The sequence below is a fragment of the Pristis pectinata genome, chromosome 21, assembly GCF_009764475.1.
Source record: "Pristis pectinata isolate sPriPec2 chromosome 21, sPriPec2.1.pri, whole genome shotgun sequence".
Lineage (NCBI taxonomy): Eukaryota > Metazoa > Chordata > Chondrichthyes > Rhinopristiformes > Pristidae > Pristis > Pristis pectinata.
In genome coordinates, this window is record NC_067425.1 from 24,530,008 (window position 1) to 24,553,336 (window position 23,329).

A 23,329-nucleotide genomic window follows, 5' to 3' on the forward strand; every position below is an offset into this window, starting at 1 on the left:
ACATTTCGCGGTTTTGTGGAAGAAAGGGACGCTGCATAGTAAGAGTCATGCATGACGGTCTTCAAATACCTTCTCACGGAGGCTTCTGGACACGAGGCAGGTAAGCATCATAATACACAGCCGAAGGTTAAAAATATACATTACTTTAGTTCAATATTTTTGGTGCTGCTGCCAAGATCTTCTGCATTGCTGCCTTGTCCTACAGGTCCCTAATAATTCACCCCTTCTGCTGACCTCCTTAATACCAAGTCTTAATAGGTAGTTCCAGTATATGATCTGAAGAAACAAGAGGAATTATTATGGAAATCACAGCAGTTTTATCATCCATTCCCCCCACAGCTGGAATTGGTGTTTTTGTAATGACAACCAACAAGGTCACTGATCAAAATAAGTTTCACATAGAAGAGATGCAAAATCTAAATAATATTCATCTTAACCCCATGTAGTCATTTAATGTTAAGAAAAGAACAATACTCCATCCTTGCAAAATGGCCAATGAAGATGGGGGCAGAACTGTTGTAAAAACAAAACATCTATCTGGTATGTCTCAAGAATGGAGAGGTAACAAGGTAAATGGCGAGTTAAAATCTTTTAGGAAATACTGTGGTTAGTATCTGGAATGGTCCTCTGGTAGACAAGTGAATGAAAGTACTCTGAAATCATTCAAGAGGCAATTGAGTGCTCTTATAGTGAGAACTCTGTTGAATAATGAACTCGAGAGGCTCAATAGCTTCCTTCAACCCTTTCCATTTTTGTGATGGCTTTCTGGCGGGGCTGTGAGAGTAGTTGCTAAGATACCAAGTAAGGCAAAAAAGTGAAACTTCACCTTGGTGAATAGAGATCTTGATTCCACATTCCATCTGTAGGGCTGCTAATATGAACTCAAATCCCACAAAAGACTTGTTTTTCAGAACAGCTATATATAGTGATTAGCAGGCAAACCAGTACAGCACGTCTCTCTACATTCAGTACAAGCTTAACAACTGTGCTGCAAGCCCTGGTTTACTTATTCATTGGAGAAGATAACTCTACATGAGAGTTAAAGCAAACAAGTAACTATATATCATTAGTCTGTCGTAAATTTGGATATAAAAACATTTTGTCTACTCTTCTTAGCTAACAGACAACCCTCTCACATCTATTCATTTAAATTTTAAAAAAATCACAAGACAATTAGTCTACTTGTAATAATTTATCTTGATCAAAACACAATGTAGTAAACCAGCAACATTCTAGAATCAGTCGTGCAAGCAAAATTTTAGTTTAATTAGTAAACAAAAGTCAAACAGCGATATTACTTTCCAATATAATTAAATATTGATTTTAGAAAAATGCCATTATTCCAAATATATTCTCTACAATTTACAAGTTAATTAGGAGATCCAATAAAGAACACCCTCAAAGGATGCATTCCTGATTTCTACGGAGCTTTCTAAAAGAGAAGAGTGAAACCGTCATGCAGAGCTTACTGCTTTCCCAGACATACTAGGAAAATGCACTATGCTCCCACTCAATCAAAGTTCTTGCAGAGGTAACACTAATTGCAAAATGGGAACAATTCTACCCTGCTTAGCCTGGATATGCAACATAGAAAACAGGGGAATCCAAAAGCACAAACATGGGTTTGTGTTTTAAACACTGACCAACATACAGTTCCTCCAATATCTACAGTTCCCCTGCTAGGCACTGTATCATGTGATGAGTGGCTGGTGCAGAAAACAAGGTCTGCCTCCGACAATGGTACGACAAAAATAGTACTCTACAACTGCATCACCTTTCTAGACAGTGAGAAAGCCAGAAACAAAATGGGAAAGGAGCGATAAGGATTAACCAATGAGGTTAAATTTATTATAATGCAAACACTCAAGAACTTTTCCTTCATGCTTCTCTATAAATACATCACGATAAAGTACAATTTGTCTTTTTAAATTACATTTACTTTTCCAGTTCTGCAGTGATTTCTTGAAAGCTTGTGACAAACCATTTGGCTTTCTCCTTTACTTGTTGTCGGACAATATTCCCACCAAATCCAATAAATGCATCCTAAGACAGGAAACCAAAAGTCTGTTAGCCATTTCTGAAAATCAGTTTTCGGTGCATTAAAGAGAATCTAAATTAAAGACATAATGCTGATTGAGGCTGATTCTGGTATTAGGTGATGTATATAATGAAAAGTTTAGATCTGAATTTGTATTTTGAAGTTACTCTTTTGAAATGACAAAGTTTCAGCATCTGTACGTACAGCAGGTGGGCATGCCTCCAGGTCTGTGACTCCATCCCCGATCATAACAACCTTCTTAAAGCCTCTTTCTTTCTTCAGAAGACCTATGACACGGCCTTTCCCACCAGATTCTGCTGTTGGTTGTGTTTCATCAAAACCAGCATAATCGCCTGTAATAAAACACAACTGTTAGGAACCCTTTATATCTCGCTTATAACAGAGAGTTTTCCTCTACAATATAATCTGGAGAGTGAAAAAAGTGAGGCACACACTTCACATACCAAGAAACCACATCCCATTCATATTCCAACCCTCAGCTTCCCCACACACCACCTGAACATCTCCACGGCATCTACAAAATTCCTCTCAGGTACAGGATGTCTGATTAACAAAGGAATCTGTTCTGCATTTGGGGTCTTTCATTTCACTTTGCCAATCTAACTGTGCTTCATGCCCTGGCCAAGGGCAGCAAATGGTTCATTTGGGGCAACCCAGATGCAAAAGATAAATAAGTGCTGAAATGCAAATCAATGCCACCAAACTGCCAGACAACTCTTCAGATTGCATTATTTAACTTGTTTTTATGATGACGTATAATTTACAAAAGTAGACGTTAATATTCCAGGGTTCCAAAGTGAAGCAAGACAATTAATGACATGCTGTATGTGAAAAGAGAGGTAACTTAAATGGAGAAAGGATGAGGAGAACATCTTGGGCCAATCACCTACCTCCCACAGCTACTTATAACCACAGATCATTCAGTTTCAGCACGGTTGTTCACTTGGCCATTCAAGTAATGCAGTGAGAGGGAAGAGAAGAAAGTTGATAATACATGGCAAATATCCAGTAAGGAACCAAGAAATAAGATTCTTGCATTACTTTAGTAATGAAATCTAATAACCTATATTCATCTTCAATACAAATTACACTGCTGTTTGATAAATTAATGATTAATCTAAGTAATTTAATTCCTAGTGTTCTAAACTGTTTCCAGGAGTCAATACCATTGCAGTAAAAATTATTAAATAAAATGTTAAGTAGATTTGCGACTCTCCTCCTTCTACCACCACCAATGACTGTCCTTCTTCTTGCTGGAATGCACCTCCACAACTGATGACTAGCATTACCTAAGTGACCATGATGGGCCTTAACACTTGTGGACTGCCTCACTACGATCCTCTTTGTCTATCATCTGCACTTTTAGCTGGAACACTGGCTAATTTCTCCTCTCCCTCACCCAAGGGTGAAAGACTGAAGATTAAATCTTGGATACTCCTGGTCTGTAAGTGAGACAAAGTGGATAGACAAGGCAACAAGCATCAGTGAGGCACTATAAAGAGAAATATTACATAAATATTAAAGTCAAAATATACTTGGATGCAGAATCAATTCTCAACATTCTCAATGTATTTTCATCCTCCTTGCTGTAGATAAAACACAGTCAAAGGTTTAGGGTGCAGTCAATGTCCAAATATCCACAGAAGCCCTAGAATTTGGATGTCAGGTTGAGCAAAGGTACAGGGTTCGCTGAGAAATACAAGGATGGGCATAGTCAGCAAGCAATTGGCAAGGTAACTCTGAACTACAATTTGTATTAGGGCTAAAACTCACCAGTCTTTGGAGCCTTCCACCATATCCAGACCTTTCAGTTTGTTCAAACCACCTTTCTCTGCACACTCAAACTTGTTTTCGATCTGTGACTTCCCCCACCCCAATTCTAATGAAAGTCATTGACCTGAAATATTAACTCCTCCTCTCTCCACAAATGCTGACTGAGTATTTCCCGCATTCCCTTTTCGGAGCCGTCTACAGTCAGCAAATTTCAGAAACCAAGATCAGACAGAGCCACGGTTAAGTCCAAGTAAAGCTTTACTCAGTCCCACAGAGAATCTATTTCCCTGCCTCTTGCATTTCCCCATGTTAGCCATTTCAGTTTCCTGATAAGTTAAAGAAACAACCACATGCCAAAGAATGGCTCATATTTACAATGAACTAACTGAACCCCACCAAGATCATTTCACATAATGCTATTAAAACCAGCATAGAATCTTTCATCCCATCCATCTGAACAGGAACTGAATGAAAGTTTCAACCCTTATAACATCTGCAATCCCATCTGCTTTACTTTATAAAAGTTCCCATCCCCTCAAAATGAGGCAAGACATTCTGGAAATGATCAGCAGTTATTGCCTTTACTTGAATCCTACAAAGTAAAAGTTTCGGGTCCAAAGTTATTTATCAGTAATGATAATTCTCACCATTCAAGTGAAATTTCAGCTTGTTTGCATAGACATTGGTTAAGGGAATGTTGATCCTTGCTGCTACGTGTTCCACAATGGAATGGAATCCACCGGATATCAAGAAGACTTGCACATTTCGCTGTTGAAGCCGATCAACTAGGTCCCTGTTTTAAAAATACAAGGAACATTATACTTCATGTGATCTACACTAGTTTGTGAAATTTACTGACACAATCACAACATGTATTTACTTATAAAAAGTCAGTGTTCCTCTCTTCTACCCCCAGCTCCTTTGGACAATTTTCTTCAATCTTTGAGCACAACATTACCCGACCTTCCTATAACTGTGTGCCCATATTACCAAGTCCAATCCAAGTCCTTCATCAGGTAACTGGCACACAGCACAGCTAATGTTGGTGCAGCTTGCTACATCTCATACTCCACTTTAAGAGTTTTTATTTTAATTAGCTTTAACCTTCTAGTTTCTGATTATTATTAACAAGGAAATATAGACGCTGAAGCTTTTTAATATTCTAAGTGCACACACATAAACATTAGTGGTGAGGAGAGGTCCACTCTTCGAGACCTATACATGGCATATGGGTTTAGGAAAGGAGAAATAATAGAAATAAATAAGCTAAATTTACTTCCTCTTTCTCCCCTTACAAAAATTTCTCCTTTCTTGATACAATGGCGCCACATCCTTACAAACAGTATTGTAGTTTGTCACTCTTTATATCTTTAAGAACATCTACAATAGCTTACATCATGCCCTCAGTCAAGCAAGGGGGTTGATCATTTATTAGTTTGTTCACTTGATCTCGTGAAGGTTGGATTATAGCAAGTCGCTCTGTTAAGGCCTTCTTAAATGGGATATTTCCACCCATTGCATTCCGTGTCCTGTGATAAATTTAAAGAACAGTTCAGTTAACTCGAGTAAAACGGACAAATGCTCCAACATGCATCACAAGCGAAGATGATGTAGACAACCACTACAACATAGCATGGTACTATGCTAAATAGGACAGCAAGGATAAGCGTCCACTATAAACTATCAGAGCTGACTACCCATCACATCTATAACTTCATGGTATCAATTTCTGTTACTTTCCAAACAGCATCAAGTTGAGAGCCTTACTTTGGTTCAATGCAAGCTGTGATAGGGAATACAAACGATCTCTCAGACCAAGGCACCCATATTGTATCTGGAGCTAAACACTAAAAGAATAACCATACAACTAACAAAATACACCAATACTCTCTAGACCCACCATGTCCAATCAAGAATAGAGACAATCACGAAGTAGAGGTGTCTTTGTGCTTAAAAAAAAATCCCTATCTCTAGTCCATAAAGATGCAACATCAACATCTAGTTGAACATAGAACAGTACAGCACAGGAACAGGTCCTTCAGACCACGATGTCTCTGCCGACCATGATGCCAATCCAAACTATTCCCATCTGCCTGCACACGGTCCATATCCCTCCAAACCCTGCCTGTTCATATGCCTTTCTAAATACCTCTTAAACGTTGCTTTCAGATCTGCTTCTAACACTTCCCCTGCCAGCACATTCCAGGCAACAATCAGTGTAAAAAAACTTTCCACCTCTCACCATAAAAGCTATGCCCTCTAGAATTTGACATTTCCACCCTGGCAAAAAGACTCTGATTGTCTACCACATCTATTCCTCTCATAATTTTATATACTTCTATCAGGTCGCCCCTCAGCCTCTGATGCTCCAGAGCAAACAATCCAGGTTTGTCCAACCTCTCCTTATAGCTAATACTCTACTCCAGGCAACATCCTGGTAAAGCTCTTCCACACCCTCTCCAAAGCCTCCACATCCTTCCCGTAATGGAGCAACAGTACTCCAAATGTGGCCTGAAGTTTGATACAGCTGCAACATGATTTCTTGACTTTTAAACACAACTTCCCGATCGATGAAGGCAAGAATGCTGTACACCATCTTTAACACTGTACCGAGTTGTGTCACTCCTTTCAGGGAGCTATAGCCTTGCACCACAAGATCCCTCTGTACATCAGTGCTCCTAAGGGTCCTGCCATTTAATGCACACTTTCCTCTTACGTTTAACCTCCCAAAGTGCAACACCTTGCACTTGTCCAGATTTAATTCCATCTGCCATTTCTCTACTCACTTTTGCCAACTAGTCTACATCCTGCTGAATCATTTAACGACTTTCCTCACTATCCACAACTCGGCCAATATTTGTGTCATCTGAAAACTTACTAATCAGCCACCTACATTTTTGCATTTAGGTCCCTGCACTGATCCTTGCAGACCAGCACAACATCCTTGCTTGACAAAGTGAAGAATCTAGCCCACAGAAAAAGACAAATCAAATCTGGCCAATTATCACAATGTGTGACGACTCTCAAACCAGTGACAGTGACTTAGAACATAGAACGGTACAGCACAGAAACAGGCTTCTCAGCCCACAATGCTCTGTCGAACTAATTAAACACCTAACTAACTAATCCCTACTGCCTACACAATGTCTATATCCCTCCTTTCTCTGCACATTCATGCACCTATCCAAGAGCCTTTTAAAAGCGTCTTTCGTAGTTGCCTCCACTACCACCCCTGGCAGCGCATTCCAGCCACCCACCACTCTCTGTGTAAAAAAACTTGCCCCACACATCTCCTTTGAACTTAACCCCTCTCACCTTAAATGCATCAAGTGGCATTCGCCAATAATCTGCCTGCCACCAGGACCATTTAACTTCAGACCTAATTAGAACTTTTGTCCAAACATATAAGGAACAAGATGAAATCTAGATATGGCAGAAGAATGAATCCTCAGTACAGCATTTGACTGACAGTGGCATCAAAATGCTCCAGTAAGATTGAAGAGCAGAATCAGGGAGAATGAACACGAGGATGTGGTGGTAGTTTAATTAGCTACTATAGGCGGTGGATGGCAGAATCAGGGTGGTTGATGGTCACACAAGAGAAGAGTTATAGGGAAATGAGACTGATGGGATTGCTGTGAGAGGCAGCATAGACTCAATGGGCCAAGTGGCCTCCCTCAAGGCCATGAGAAAAACATGAAAATAATAAAAATATAAAATATCATACAGTCAGATGGAAGATTCCTGCAGCGTTTTGCTCTACTTGCAACTCCTCGGATAATAAAGGAGTTCACAGCTTCATGCAGCAAATCCTAGACAACATTCTGGCAGAGAAGGATAAATGGCAAACAATATCTGTGCCACACAGGTGTCAGGCAATGACAATCTTCACAAGGAGGGAGTCTAAACAACCTTTCCTTGACATTTACTGACGCGCCATCAATACTTAACCAGGAATTTGACTGGAGCAGTCAGACAGATACTGGAACTACACCACAGGTTGGGCTGTGTATTCTGCATCCAGAAATCATCTCTTGGAACGCAGAGCTATTTGACCACCTACAAAGAATACTCCCCACTCACCTAGCTGACTGCAGCTCCAATGACCCTCAAACTTGACATGATCCAAGTCAGCTCACTTAATTAGCATATAATTCCAACCTTAGATAATCCCTCCCTCCACACCAATGCACCTGGCTGCAGTGTGTACCACCTAAAAGACATACTGCAGCAATCCACCAAGGCTTCTTCCAAACCTACAACCTCTACTACTTAGAAGGACAAGGGCAGCAGAAACAGAGGTACACTGATATCTAGTTCTTCCCCTGTCACCGGATCGAAGTCCAGGAAGTGTCTATCAGTGATTAACGTGAGAGTGCATGAAAGGTAACTGGTAGCAGGATTGGGCGTGAAATGAAGAGAAACTTCCAAGGCATGGTGAATTGTTATGATTTGCCAGAAAGCACAATGGAAGCACATTGAATAGTAACTTACAAAAAGGAACTGCATGTGAATTTGAAAATGAAAAAGAAATTGCAGGTCCTTGGATATCAGCAGGGGAGTAAGGCTGAACAAAAGGTCTTTCAGAGGCAAGATGGTTGAATGTTCTCCTTCTACACTGTACGTCTCTACATTCTCTCTCCCAAGGTCCTCACCATCACACAGGTTAGCATTCAATAAAATTGCTCCCTTCCATATACATAGCATCTCAAATGTCTAATTCCACTAACAACATCTGGACATCTTTGACCTTAATTCCATACCCATACAAGAACAATACTTTGCTGCATACAGTCATGATGGCATGTACAATCACACCCTGGGTGTTATGCTCTCTTCCCATAAACTTCTATACTGGAAAAATTCAATCCCCCCAACAGATTAGATAATTGCCATAGTTATATAAATATGTATAATGTACTTGGAGGAGTCGCCTGATCACTTCAATGGAGAGCCAGGGCTCAATTCTGGGGGTAAATATAAAGATAACATTTCTTTATTAGTCACATGTACATTCAAACACACAGTGAAATGCATCTTTTGCGTAGAATGTTCTGGGGACAGCCCACAAGTGTCGCCACGCTTCTGGTGCCAACATAGCATGCCCACAACTTCCTAACCCGTATGTCTTTGGAATGTGGGAGGAAAACGGAGCATCCAGAGGAAACCCACGCAGACACACAGGGAGAACGTACAAACTCCTTACAGAGAGCAGCCGGAATTGAACCCAGGTCGCTGGCGCTGTAAGAGTGGTTAAGGACTATTAAAACAACATTACAGCAGCACTCCTCATAATTAAGACAACAGACCATGAACACTTACATTTCTGCCACAGCATCCCCAACTCCACAAATCTTTGCCAGTTCATCAATTCCTTCTTCTTTTATTACTGTACTGTCGACATCAAAGCACACTGCATCAGCACTCCGTAGAATAGCTTTCGTTTCAACAGCAGTAGCCATTTTGCAGCACACGTTCCTCTAGAAATAGTAAAATATAATCCTAGACCATAAAACACAAGGGAAGGCAAAGATAATTGGAAGGCAAGTGTCCAATACCACACACGTACTGAACTTTTGAAAAAGAGCCCATGTTATTTCAATAAGATTAAGACACATCACTCCCCATTCCCCTGGCTGATCACATCCAATTTCAGCTTATAGTACACGGAAGATTTGTAATTCTAGCCTCCTGCCAATCTCACTCTTCAGCAGTGAAACAGTAAGTAACTCATTCTTGCACAAGAACTCTTGATGATGTGCCACAGATTGTTCCGAGGAAGCAACATATCAGGCAAAAGGAAACATTCCTTGTGGACTCTTCTGGTTTAGCAAAGTTTGCACTGACTCAGACCGACACAAGAGTCCTGCACACATCCACACACCCGCCGCAAGACTGGATATTTTCACAATCACAGGCATGTTATTTATAGAAAGAAACATCCTGAGAGCAGGTCAATATCATAATTCACTCTCCAGACACATTCTTCTTCTAACTGACTGATCATTCACATTCAGTGTTAAAATGAGTGAACTTCATGTCTTCAATTGGATTTCACAACTCTGTTCATGTAATTGCACACTTATGTCACTGATCCTAAGTATGGGGTAATAAATGCAAATCCCATGCAGTTCCTTTAAGTAAAAGAAAGAAAATGGACCGTCACTTGTAATTTTCTTGAATCTTTACTTTGTTTACCCACTGATCTTCATACACACAAGCAGTTCTCATTCCCCCCTTCCCTAGTTCTTATAATTCTCACTACAAAATGAAGGCACTCTCTGCCAAGCTGATTGGAAGAAGCTTTTGAACTAAAGTGACTGATTTTATATTCCATATTTTTTTTGCCTTCTCCCCATTTTCTTTCTAAGTTTTTTCCCCCAAGTATCTATAATCTTTTGGAATGGTATCAATCAAGAATCAAATAACACTTACAACAAATGATTTAGTATTCCATTAACCTACAAACATTCCTTCTATTCTCAAACCTCCCCTATTATCTTGTGATCCGGAGAAATAGACATTTTAGATATAGTTCCAAATAAGCCTGTGTGTGTGGAGAGCTCTTCTGAACATCCACCACTTGATTGCTTTGCTGTCCGTGACACGAGACAGACTGTGGCTGTGGATGTGATCACGGCAGTTACTGAGAAAGAACTTGTTGCAAAACCCACCGGGGCTGCCAATTGAGTGTTATCCAAAGTGAACATCACCACTGACCAGCAAGATTCAGCAAACTCAATGGAGACTGACACCAGCAAATTCTGCATTCTTTTGATAGGTTTGTCTCATTTATTTCATGTAGCTCTTTGAATGTAATGCCTTGAAAGTAACAAACTTCCCTACAGAACATCATCAAACAAAACTGACGTCAATGCACAAAGGAGATAGAGTTTTGAGCAGTTTCCTAAAACAGGAGAGTTCAAGAGGTATTTCAGAGCTTAGGACCTTGGCATTTGAGGGTAATGGTCACAAAAGAGTTACATTTGGGGAAGATCAAGATACCAGATTTTGACAAGTACATTCACCCCAATTTATGGGGCTAGAGCAGAGGAACCAGAGGTGGAATTAGAACATAGAACAGTACAGCACAAGAACAGACCTTGAAGTCTGCTCCAAACACGATGCTGAATTAAATTAAATCTCTTCTGCCTGTACATGATTCATATTCCTCCATTCCCTGAATACTCATGTGTCTAACAGCCTCTTAAACACCATTATCGTATCTCCTTCCACCACTACCCTGGCAGCCCGCTCAGGCATCTACGATTCTTTGTGTAAAAAAACTTTCCCCCTCTCACATTTCTACTCTGGGAAAAGAGAGTCTGTCTACCCTATCTGTGACCCATATTAACTTCTATCAGGTCTCACCTCAGCCTCCAACACTCCAGACAAAACAACACAAGTTTGTCCAACCCCCCTTACAGCTCATACCCTCTAATCCAGGCAGCATCCTGGTAAACCTGTTCTGCACCCTTTCCAGAGCCTCTACATCCTTCCTGTAATGGGATCAGAACCTGAAAACTAAATTTTAAAATCAAGGCACGGTTGAAGTGGAAGCAAGTTTAATGCAACAAGCGGAAGGGTGAGTGAGGGGTGAACAGTTCCCCAGCGATGGGGAGATGGGGAACTGGGGAACTCGCCTCGGTCCAGGCCTCCACAGCGGTCTCACAGTCCCACTGTCACCCGGAGCCCGTGCACAGTAACCCAGGGCATCAGATGCACAGCAGCCTCGATACAAGCCTGCACCCAGTACTTGTGCAAAAAAAAACTTTTAATTCCTGACAGCAAACACTTCAATCTGACTTCACAGGGACCAACATGAAGCGCTGCGCTCCCGCCTTTGATTGACACTTACCCCCGGGTTATGCAGCTTGTTCCTGCAGCGCCGCTCCAACGCCGGCCGCCTGACATCCACCTCCCTCCGAGTGCCCCGGACACACACAGTTAAAAGTGGTGTGATCCCTTCCTCCTGATTCCGGATCCAACATCCCGCAGAGAATCAATGCAACCCGAGAAAATCGCCGCAGTTTGCGACCAATGAATGACTTGTCCCGGCGTCAGCGCCCGGTCTCAAGTGGTTAATTAAAATGGCAACGTCATTCCTCACATATGACCACTAGTGGGCCCCACCATCCATAGAACAGTATGGCACAGGAACAGACCCTTGAACATAAGATACCTGCCAATTTAAATTAATCTGATCTGCCTGCACATGATGCAAGCCCTCCATTCCTTGCCTGTTCATGTGCCTGTCTAAATGCCCTTTAAATGCCGCTGTCCTTCTACTTGCACCGCTTTCCTTGGCGGTGCGTTTCAGGCATCTACCACTTCTGCGCAAAAAAAACTTACCCCGCAATCTCCTTTAAACTTTCCCCCTCTCACCTTAAAGCTATGTCCTGTACTATCCATATGTTTAAATATAAAATAACAATTTTGGTTGTGCTGTGTTTTTAAAATCTGGGAGAAACGTGAAACTATCTAGAGTTGAAAAGTACAATGCATTGCAGATTGGGTGACCGCTTGGTCGAGCACCTTCGCTTTGTCCGCCGCAACAGCCAGGACCTCCCGGTGGCCACCCACTTCAATTCCACATCCCACTCCCATACTGACATGTCTATCCATGGCCTCCTCTACTGCTACGTTGAGGCCAGATGCAGGTTGGAGGAACAACATCTCATATTCCACCTTGTGAGTCTCCAACCTGATGGCCTCAACATCGATTTCTCTAACTTCTGGTAACCCCTCCCCTTCTTTGTCTTCCCCCCCCCCCCCCCCCACCACCTTTGTCTTCCCCCCCCCACCTTTGTCTTCCCTTATTCCCATGACTCCCTTCCCCCGCCTTAATAACCTGCCCATCTCCATCCTTCATTGCATGGCCCACTGCCCTCTCCTACCCGATTCCTTTTTCAGCTCTCTGCCTCTTCTACCTATCACCTTTCAGCTTATTACATCTTCCCCCCCCCCCACCACCTACCATCCCCCTTCTTATCGGGACTCACCTATCACCTGCCTGCATGTTCTCCTCCCCGTCCCCCCACCTTATTTCTGGCTTCTGCCCTCTTCCTTTCCAGTCCTGATGAAGGGTCTCGGCCCGAAACGTTGACCATTTATTTCCTTTCATTGATGCTGCCTGACCTGCTGAGTTCCTCCAGCACTTTTTGTGTAATGCATTGACAAAATTTTTGATAACGGTGTCCCACAAGGATCAGTTCTGGGACCTCAACTTTTCGTGATTTTTATTAGTGACCTAGATGAGGGGTTGGAAGGGTGGGTTAGCAACTTGTAGACAACACAAAGGTGTTATGGATAGTGTGGAGGACTGTCGAAGATTGCAGAGGGATAGTGATAGGATGCAGAGCTGGGCTGGGAAGTGGCAGATGCTGCCTGGATTAGAGAGTATGGATTACGAGGAGAGACTAAAGGAGCTAGGGCTTTACTCATTGGAGAGAAGGAGGATGAGGGGAGACATGATAGAGGTATACAAAATATTAAGAGGAGTAGATAGAGTGGACAGCCAGCGCCTCTTTCCCAGGGCACCAATGCTCAATACAAGAGGGCATGGCTTTAAAGTAATGGGTGGAAAGTTCAAAGGAGATATCAGAGGGAGTTTTTTCACCCAGAGAGTGGCTGGTGCATGGAATGCACTGCCTGGGCGGTGGTGGAGGCAGGCACGGTGGTCAAATTCAAAAGATTGTTAGATAAGCATATGGAGGAATTTAAAATAGGGGGATATGTGGAAGGGAGGAGTAAGATAGTCGTAGCCGTGGTTTAGAGGTGGGCACAACATTGTGGGCTGAAGGGCCTGTATTGTGCTGTATTGTTCTATGGTTCTAACCAGTTCAACAGAATGTTGTCTTTGATATCACTGGGTAGTATGTTGTGACAGATCACCAGCCCACTTTCCTTCAATCATGCTTTCCATCCAGTGTGGCGCTGGACATAGATTTCTGCTGAGAGGCTGCATCCTGGTTCACTGGCATAGTTCAAGCTCTCCCCCAGTGTAAGTAGCTGCCTGCACTCCCAGGAAGGCCTTGGCAGCTGGTGAGGAGGTGAAAGGTCAACAAAGGTCAATGTAGATGTATGTGACATTTGTCAGTATTTTGCTTACCCAACCAATAGGTCAAAATCAACACATCATGGTCTTCTCTGCATATCTATCTCATATGCTCCCTCCTGGTAAGTGACTGATGCCCTAGAAGGCTACTGCTCCAATTTGCACTTCCATTGATTGCTGCCTTGGCATCCTGTGTAGGGAGGGGAAATGGAGAGCTGGTAAATGGAAAAAGTGACTGGGGGAAGGATCAAAGAAATGATGGCTGTGTCATAGAGACATAGAGCACAGAAACAGACCCTTCAGCCCACCCTGTCCATGCCGACCGTCATACCCACCTATACAACTGACCCCCACATTTCGACTGTTTGGGTAATGGAAATTCACCCTTACAGAATTCACAAATAACTGAGATACATAATAAAATTCGCTCTCGCTGAATTCTCACAGGGAACTGTTTACTACTATATACCCTATCGACGCCCTTCATGATTTTATACACCTCTTTCACATTCCCCCTCAGCCTTCTCCTCTCCAAGGAAAACAAACCAAGCCTATCTACTCTCCTCTCATAACTGGGACCCTCCATTCCAGGCAACAGCCTGGTAAATTTCCTCTGCATCTTCTCCGGACTAATCCTGTCCTTTCTATATTGAGATGACCAAAACTGCACAGAATATTCCAGATGTGATTTCACCAATGTTTTATAAAGTTGTACAATAACTTCTATGCCCCAGCTGATGAAGGCTAGCATCCCATGTCCCTCGGAGATACGGGACTGCAAACATGGAACTTGGACAAAGGGGTAAGTCCCGATGCAAGGTCTTGACCTGAAACATTGACTATCCCTTTGCCTCCACAGATGCTGCCTGACCCACTGAGTTCTTCCAGCAGTTTGTTTTTTTTCCCCACAAGCATCCTTTACCACCCATCTACCTGTGGTGCCACCTTCAGGAACGTTTGTACTTGTACAGCAAAGTCCCACTGTTCCTCAGTACTCCCTAGGGCCTGACCATTCATTGTGTATCTTCTACCCTTTTCTCACTTCAGAATCAGAATCATGTTTATTATCACTGACTTATATATTGTGAAATGTGTTGTTTTGCGGCAGCAGTACAGTGCAAAGACATAAAATTATTTGAATTACAAAATAAATAAATAGTGCAAAAAAAAAGGAATAATGAGTTAGTGTTCATAGGTTCATGGACCATTCAGAAATCTGATGGCAGAGAGGAAGAAGCTGTTCCTAAAACATTGAGTGTGGGTCTTCAGGCTGCTGTACCTCCTCCCTGATGGTAGGAACAAGAAGAGGGTATGTCCCTTTCACAGCTGATAAGATTTATCCTAGGCTGCTATGGGAAGCAAGATTAAAGACTGCTGGCACACTGACAGAGATATTTAAATCTTCATTGGCCACTGGAGAGGGTCCTTAGTGATGGATGCCACCTTTTTGAGGCACTGGCTCTTGAAGATGTCCTCGATGGTGGGGAGATTTGTTCCAATGATGGATTAAATTCTATCTGCCCTTGCTTCTGCCCAATTTACCAACTGATCAATCTCTTTCTGTAGCCTGACGCTATCCTCACTATCCACAATGCCACTACCTTTGTGCCGTCTGCACAATTACTAATGGTACCTTCTACATTAACATCTAGGTTATTTATATAACAAACAGGAAGGGTCCCAGTACCACTCCTGTGGTACACCACTGGGCACAGGTTTCCAATCACAAAAGCAACCTCCCACCATCGCTCTCTGCCTCCTATTACCAAGCCAATTTTAGATCCGTTTTGCCAATTTGCCTTCAATCCCATGGACTGTAACCTTTTGGACCAGTCTTCCATGTGGAACCTTGTCAAATGCCTTACTAAAGTCTATGTACACTACATCAACTACACTGCCCTTGTCTATATACTTTGTTACATCTTTGAAAATCTCAATCAAATTGGTCAGACAGGATCTCCCACTAACAAAGCCCTGTTGACTATTTCTGATCAATTCTCACCTTTTCAAGTGTAGATTGATCCTGTACCTCAGATTTTTTTTCCAATAACTTCTCTACTGGTGACATAAGACCCACTGGCCTGCAATGACATGACTTATCCCTGCTGCCCTTGTTGAATAAAGGAACCACATGTGTTGTCCTCCAGGTTTCTGGCAACTCACCAGCGGCCAATGAAGATTTAAAGATCTCCATCAGTGCTCCAGCTGTCTTTAACCTTGCTTCCCTTAGCAGCCCGGGATAAATCTTATCAGCTGTGAAAGGGGAGATAAGAAGGAAGGGGAAATAATGAATGGTGGAGGGAAGGGGACAGAGGAAGAATGAACAAGCTGGAAGGAGTGTTTAAGTCAAAGGAAGGACATTTGCAACATACACGTACAGAATTGGGGTGGGTGGCATAAAGTGCCAGCTTGAACAGAAGAAAATGGTACCAGGGTACTGTCTTACATGGACTGGGTAGGGAAGAGCACCAGAAGAACTCAAGAGGATTGGAAATGGAGGTGTGGAAGGAAAGCATTGTTTGTGAGCAGAGTCTGGAGTATATTTTATGCCTTTGCAGAATGGAGTGACAGGGATTAGATGTAGGAGAGTGACTTTCTGCATGCAACTTCCAGAAAATATAGTCATGCAATTATAGTCAGAAATGCAGCCGTTGCAAGAAATGATTTCCTCCTTGTTAAAGGAAGGAACCTTTTGCAGTCTTTTTAGTATACTCTCCAAAATCTGGTAAATCAGTCAAAATTTCAGGTATTTATGAACTAATTTCATTGTAAATATCTTTGCAAGTACATGCCTTGTTTCATGAGATGGGAGTGAGGTTTTAGTGGTTTGCTAAGCTGTTAAGTACTGCTCAGCAAACACTACAGACTTAAGAAGTATTTTTCATATGTGGATTGTAATTTCTTCGGTTGATATTTAATTATGTGAATTCTGTTGTCCGTAAATATATGCACTGAAGTGGCAGTATAAGAGGGTCCTGGACCTGTTTCTCCCTTTACCATTGGAGTCCATTTTCTATCGCGATCCTCAGGCAATATTTTAAATAAGTAATGCATTATTTTCTCTATTACTGCATGCTAATCAATTGTTACGAAATCAATACCATGCAGCTCTGCAACCTGACCCTGTTCTAGTTTATGTCAAAGGTCCAGCTCATGAAGAGTGACTTAAACACTGATGAAAAGTTCTATAGATGTTTGTGGAGACTTGCTAGAAAAGGATATTTTGTGGGTCAGTGGTACGTCATCAGATTCATTGTTATTCACACTGCAGGTGCCTAGAGGACACTATATTACTGAAGTGGGAGGGTGGAATTTGCACATTCTCCATGTGACTGCATGGGTTTCCGTTGGGTGCTCTGGTTTCCTCTCACTTCCTAATGATGTGCGGGTTGACAGCTGACAGTTGTGGGTCGCTGTAAGTTGCCCCTAGTGTGTAGTGGTAGATTTTGGAGGAGTTGATGAGAATGTGGGAAGAATAAAAAAAAGGGTGAATGTAGGGTTAGTGTAAGCGGGTGGTTGATGGTTGGCGAGGACTTGTTTCTGTGCTATATTTCTCTATCACTCTTTGAGATGGAGTTGGGAGGAGATGGCCAAAGACATCGGTGCTAGGGCTGGTCTCCAGAGATGGGGGCAGTACAGTAAGGAAGTTCATGACCTCAGCCATATGGTCAAGGTCACTAGGTCAGGGCTGAAAGCCACAAATTCCAACTGACAAATCTCTCTCACACCAACACAGACACAGACACACAATGCAGCCATGTCCTGTCAAGTCTCTTACAAGATGATATTGTGGCCAGGAATCATCACCTATCAGAATAGTTGGGAGGGGGCACTCTCCAGGGCCCAATATCTCATGTGGCTGGAGTAGATGTTGGCATTAAGGCACTTGGGTTCCACAAAGCCTGTAACCATACAGGATTTGAATTTATACTGGATGCAGTCCATTGACGTTTTCAGACCTCTCATTGCACTGTATGTTCTGCCTCAGTCCATGGAGATGTCTCCCATGTGCTACTTCTATCAGCATTCTGCCACCATCACCATGTTCTTTTGCCTTCATCATTTTGCCTTCCACCTACCCAGGAACACCACCTTGTGCCTCTTCTATGGAGGTACACCCTACCAAGGTTAGAAATGGATGCCTTCAATGCTGGACTGTAACAATTCTACACAGGAGTTGTTGCCTGGTAGATTTTCTGCTGTTATAGTCAAGTTCCTCCAAAACATCAACAATATAGACACTGTTCATGCAAGCATAGGTGACAACTACAGTACAATACAGATCCTTGATGCCAAACATTGGAGTGCCACCTTGGTATCTTATCCAGGCAAACCCAAAGCCAAGCAGTGTCAAAGTGGCTATCATTGTCTCAGCTGTTGCTTAGCTGCCTAGGTGATGAACATTTCCAGCTTTCTGCCTAGAATGATCCAAAGACTAACAGGGTCAGGATGACAGTGACCTTCACCTCTTTAGGCAGATGTGAGTGGTAGCTGGGGCTCCACCTGCAGGTTAGAGATCTCAGTCATCACTGATTTTACAAGCTTTAGAGTGAGGTAGATTGTTCCTATGAGAACCAGAGGTATGTGTATGTATGCCCGTGGATATGCCCTCCTTGCTCTGGTTCCAGCATGCCTGTATTGCATACACAGGTCTGCCATGCAACATGTCCAGTGGAAGTGAACCACTCAGGAGAGATAATAATTGCAAATGAATTTAGCACTCACCAAAAGTTTCTTCTTCATCTCTGACTCCAACTCTGGTTTCTGTCAAATATCCAAACTCAAGTACAAATGACTCACTAACAGAAGTAGAGATGGTTCACCTTCCCTTTGAACAGGGCAGGTGCTGTTCATGGGCCATCGTGAACAGTTGATTTCTTGAAGCTGTCCTATGCTGTTTCCTCATGATACAATTTCAGTGGAGGATGTTTGAAGGGTGTTACACTGGAGTTAACATCATCTGTGCACGTACCACTTACTCCACACAATTGATACATCATGTGTAGAGTGACAGATAGAATTTTGAGTGTTGTGCAAAGTCTGCAATTTTATAATGTTGCTGCCACTAACACTGTATCATTGCATGATGGATTGGAATATTGTACTACATGATAGAATTTCCAGTCTGATGGATTTGAAAATATATTTTATTTTATTGCAAAGAAGTTGATTTAGATATTTGATCTTTTACCTTAATATTTGGGTATCTTCAATCTCTACTTGTGGTATATAAAATATTAACTAGTAATTCTACTTTTTACTCCCTAGATTGGCCTCTACAGCTAGGGCAGCAACAACACAGTTGCTGATTCCCAGAATCCCATCAACACCAACTGATGTCAAGAAAAGTGTGTCTGGTGACAGAAATCACTAGACCTTTGGGAGCACCATTACCTAATACTTTTCTGAATAGTCACCCGACAGCCATTTCTCCACAATGGCAATTATACTTGGTTACATCTACTTATGCTGTTAATTCCTCTACCTTATTATGAATTTGAATGCATAGAGTATTCAGACACATCACCTTTAGATGTATAGCATTCGATTTTTAATGTTTTTAGATATTTTAACATTTTTAGACTTTTTAATCTATGAACCTATTTGTCTTACTGCTATTTTTTCTGACCCAAACCCTATTTGTAACTGGACTCTTCTCGTGCCTTCAATGTTTGGGTTTTCCCTTTGTGTACGTGTATGCTTCCATGTTTTTATTCATCCTCCACAAGTGAAGGTATATTGTGTGCAGCTGCAGATCAAGGAAAGCACGTGCAGTGGTTTACTTTAACATGTTGGGGATGTTCTTGAACTGCTACCTTTTTGAGACGTTTGATGAATCTACTGATGAATCTAGGTTGGCCACAAGTTTAAAGCACAAGCCTAACATCTTTTGTAAAGTGCAGACTGAAGGCACTAGCCCCAACACTCTCCAAAAAAACTATCCAGATGGTTACCCTGGGGGAAAAAAGCTTGTTCAAACCTATTCAACAATGATAAAATAATTGAGATTAAGAGAATGAAGTTTGAAAATTATATTTTATTAAGCATAGTAGCCCCACAGAAAGACAGCAACACACATCATGATAAGGACATTTATATTAACCACAGTACTCCAGAAAGTATTCTCACTTATGTCTGTCATTTTCCTCATAGCCTCTGCCTTTTCCTCTTCTGTTGGCTCTGGCACAGGCTCGGAGCTAATGCCACAGAACCAAGCACAGCAACTGATAAAGACATTTCTTTTCTTCTTTGGTTCTGCAACTGAAACATATAAATAATGATTTGTTGAAATTTAGAAGACTGAGCTCATTCAGATGGCCCCTCCCATATTCAAAATTAGAGCATGAGCATCATATTCACATGATATACCATGCACGTTTAACTTTAGAACAATTGGACTTATTCAAGCAGGGCTGCTTCTATCCAAGCCCCAAGGTTATTTAAGTTCCATCCACACTATTTACTATCCTTTCATTTCTACGCGTTGCTGATCAGTCCCATTCATCAGATAACATTTCCATGTACCCAGCATAACTGAATATATTCACTCCACATTTGACCCTTGTACATCCATCTAACTTTTCCTAACTAGCTGTTACTGGACACAATCATTTTTGCTTCAGCATTCGCAAACAATGCTCTATGTGCAATCAAATTATGTCCAATCCCTTGCATCACCAGGGACTCATGAATCAAAATAATTTCCTTGTGTTGTGTACATAATTATCATTTCTCTGAACATTTAATAAAGTTCCCTGGTCTTTTTCCCTTTTTTATCCCCCCTAGAAACATAGAAAATTATGACAGAGAAGGAACCCATTTAGCCTTTCATGTTCATACAAGTAAAGAGAGGGCTACCCAGCTCAATCTCATGCTTCAATACTATGTCTGTAGTCCTGCAGGCCAGGGTTCTTGCATAAGAACACAAGAAACAGGAGCAGTCAAAGTGGCCCTTCGACTCTTATTACGATTATATCTGATCCAATCTTGCCCTCAACACCATTTTCCACTCTATCCCCATAATTGCACTGCAGTTTAAAAATCTGACAGTCTCTGCCTGGAATATATTCAATGCCTCCACCTCCACAGCTCTCTGGGGTAAAGAAATTCTGAGAGAAGAAATTCCTCCTCACCTCTGTATGAAAACATGTCCCTTAGTTCTAGATACCCTCACTAGGGAAAACGTCCTCTCAGCATCCACCCTGTTAATCTCCCTCAGAATTAATGTATTTCAGTAAGATCACCTCTCACTCATCTATACTCCAATGAGTATATAGATGAGCTAAACCTACTCAACCACTCCATACGACAACCTCTCCATCTCAGAATGAACCTAGTGAAACCTTCTCCGTACTGCCGCCAATGCCTGCATATCCTGCCTTAAACGTGGAGACCAGAACGGTACACAGTACTCTAAGTGCTGCATACAGTTCTTCAAGAGCACATCTAACTACTTTTTAAATGTGACGAGAGTTTCCCCTTTACAATCCTCTCGGACAGTGACTTCTAGACATTTAAAACCCTTTGGGTGAAAAAATTCTTCAACCTCTTTCTGATTCTTTTACCAATTTTCATAATGCCTGGTGGTTTTTGCTAAGAGAAATGGACCTTCCTACTTACTCTACCCCACATACCTCATAATCTTATACACTTCTCCTCCCACCAGCCTCCTCTGTTCCAAAGAAGACAACCTGAGATGATTCAATGTTTGCTCTTTACTTCAGTTTTTCCGTCCTGGCAACTTCATCATAAAACTCCTTGTACCAACTCAAGTGCAATCACGTCTTTCCTGTATTGTGGTGATCAGAGCTATATGTATTTCTCAAGTTATCTCTTAACTGCTGTTGTATAAAGTTGTAGCACAACCTCCCTGCTTTAATATTCTAAGCCTTGGCAAATATACAAAAACATCTTATATGCCTTTACAACACCTTATTGACCAGCCCAGCTGCCTCAAAGATCTGTGGATGTTCACTCCAATCCCCTTTGTTCCTCCATACCATTCAATATCCTTCCATTTACATTCCCTTGCCTTCTTTCTCCTCCCCTCTATTGCCTCATACTCCTTTGGGTTAAGTCTTTCTGCTCACCAGATCATCCATATCTTCCTGGAGTATAAAGCTTTCCTCCTTAATATCAACCATGTCACTACATTTGTGTCATGTGCACAATTCTTTATCAAACCCCCTACATTTAGATCCAACTCACTAATATATTGCAAAATCAAGCAACTGAGTCCTAAGTCCCATGGAAATCCACTGCTAACAAACTGTAAACATGCTACAATGTTATCAGTCCTCTAATTGTCTGGCATCACTACTGTAGCCAGGGAGGATTGAAAAACAGTGATCAGAGCCTCTCTGATTTCATCCATTGCTTCTTTTAACATCCTGGAATATAATTCACATGGACTGAGCAATTTACCTATTTTCAAGAATGCTAACCTTCTTAATACTTCCTCTTTTACTATATTTATCTCATTCAATATTTTATACATGTTCATGTAAACTGCTACATCAGCATCACCCCGGACCCCCCAGCTTTAGTGAAGACAACTGCAAAATATTCATTAAAAATCTTACCCACATCCTTCACCTCCACACACAGGTTACTTTATTGGTCCCTAATAAGCCCTTCTCTTTCTTTCATTATCATCTTGTTCTTTATGTATATTTAAAACATCTTTGGATTTTTAAAAATTCTACCTGCTAATATTTTTTCATAAATTTTCTTTGCTTTAGTTTCTAGTTTCCTTGTAATCTCAGTAGCTGTTAACTTCCAGCCTTGGTACCTGTCGTCACTGGGTGCATGTCAGCCATGCTGTTTTCTACTTCTTCTTGAGTCTTCATATCTGGCTTTGCCTTTTCCATAATGTCCAAGTCAATCCTTTCAGCTTGGCTGTAACGAAGGCTATACACCAGGCGATGAAGCTGGAGATCCAATTAACTACAATTAGTTTAGTTTGCTTCTGTAACTCTGACAGTGCAACCCACTCTGATCCCATTCAAATTTTATGCACTTTCATTATTTCTTGGCATCTTTATATATCCTTATCATTCTCAGAAGCTGCTTTGAAGATCTTGTAAACCTCACCCAGCTTTCAATTCAAAACACAATTATTTAATCTGCCTGATTTAGTATCATCTGCAAGCTTGGAGATCACTCTCCCTTGCTTTATATTCAAATTATTGACAGGCACAGACAACCAAAGTGGTCCCAGAACAGAAGTTAGTATTTCCAAGCATTTAATGTTTAAATCCTGCCATCTGTTCCCTTCCTTCCAGCAAACTTTTAATCTCATTTACCGTCATACTTTAAATCTATACCTCTTAATTTCCTCCAAAAATCTTGTGTAGTACAGTATCAATGGCTTTCTGAAGGCCTATTTGCACCACATCCATTGTATTTCTTCATCTACCATCTGTTACACCTCAAAGGTG

General features: G+C 41.7%; 2 protein-coding genes across 5 annotated transcripts in view; both read right to left on the reverse strand.

Annotated features, from left to right (window-relative positions):
- Positions 1–1,209: 1,209 nt before the first annotated feature.
- psph (phosphoserine phosphatase) lies at positions 1,210–11,863 on the reverse strand. Of its 2 annotated transcripts, none has more exons than XM_052035618.1 (6): positions 11,691–11,863; positions 9,155–9,312; positions 5,227–5,361; positions 4,480–4,625; positions 2,243–2,391; positions 1,210–2,043 (listed from the first exon to the last, which is right to left on the reverse strand). In XM_052035618.1, the coding sequence occupies exons 2-6, from the start codon at positions 9,292–9,294 to the stop codon at positions 1,936–1,938; spliced, it is 678 nt and encodes a 225-aa protein (XP_051891578.1). In that variant the 5' UTR covers positions 9,295–9,312; positions 11,691–11,863; the 3' UTR covers positions 1,210–1,935. The 2 variants fall into 2 exon arrangements, with proteins under 2 accessions (XP_051891578.1, XP_051891577.1); XM_052035617.1 differs by having other exon boundaries at positions 9,155–9,334.
- Positions 11,864–19,929: 8,066 nt separating this feature from the next.
- Positions 19,930–23,329, reverse strand: part of slc5a2 (solute carrier family 5 member 2) — a 36,839-nt gene continuing 33,439 nt past the window's right edge. For 2 of the 3 annotated variants that reach the window (XM_052035321.1, XM_052035319.1), the window contains 2 exons: positions 22,681–22,819; positions 19,930–20,150 (listed from right to left, as the gene is read on the reverse strand). In XM_052035321.1, the coding sequence (XP_051891281.1) occupies positions 19,930–20,150; positions 22,681–22,819 (360 nt within the window). The remainder of the gene's footprint in view (positions 20,151–22,680; positions 22,820–23,329) is intronic. The other variant, XM_052035320.1, reaches the window with a different exon arrangement.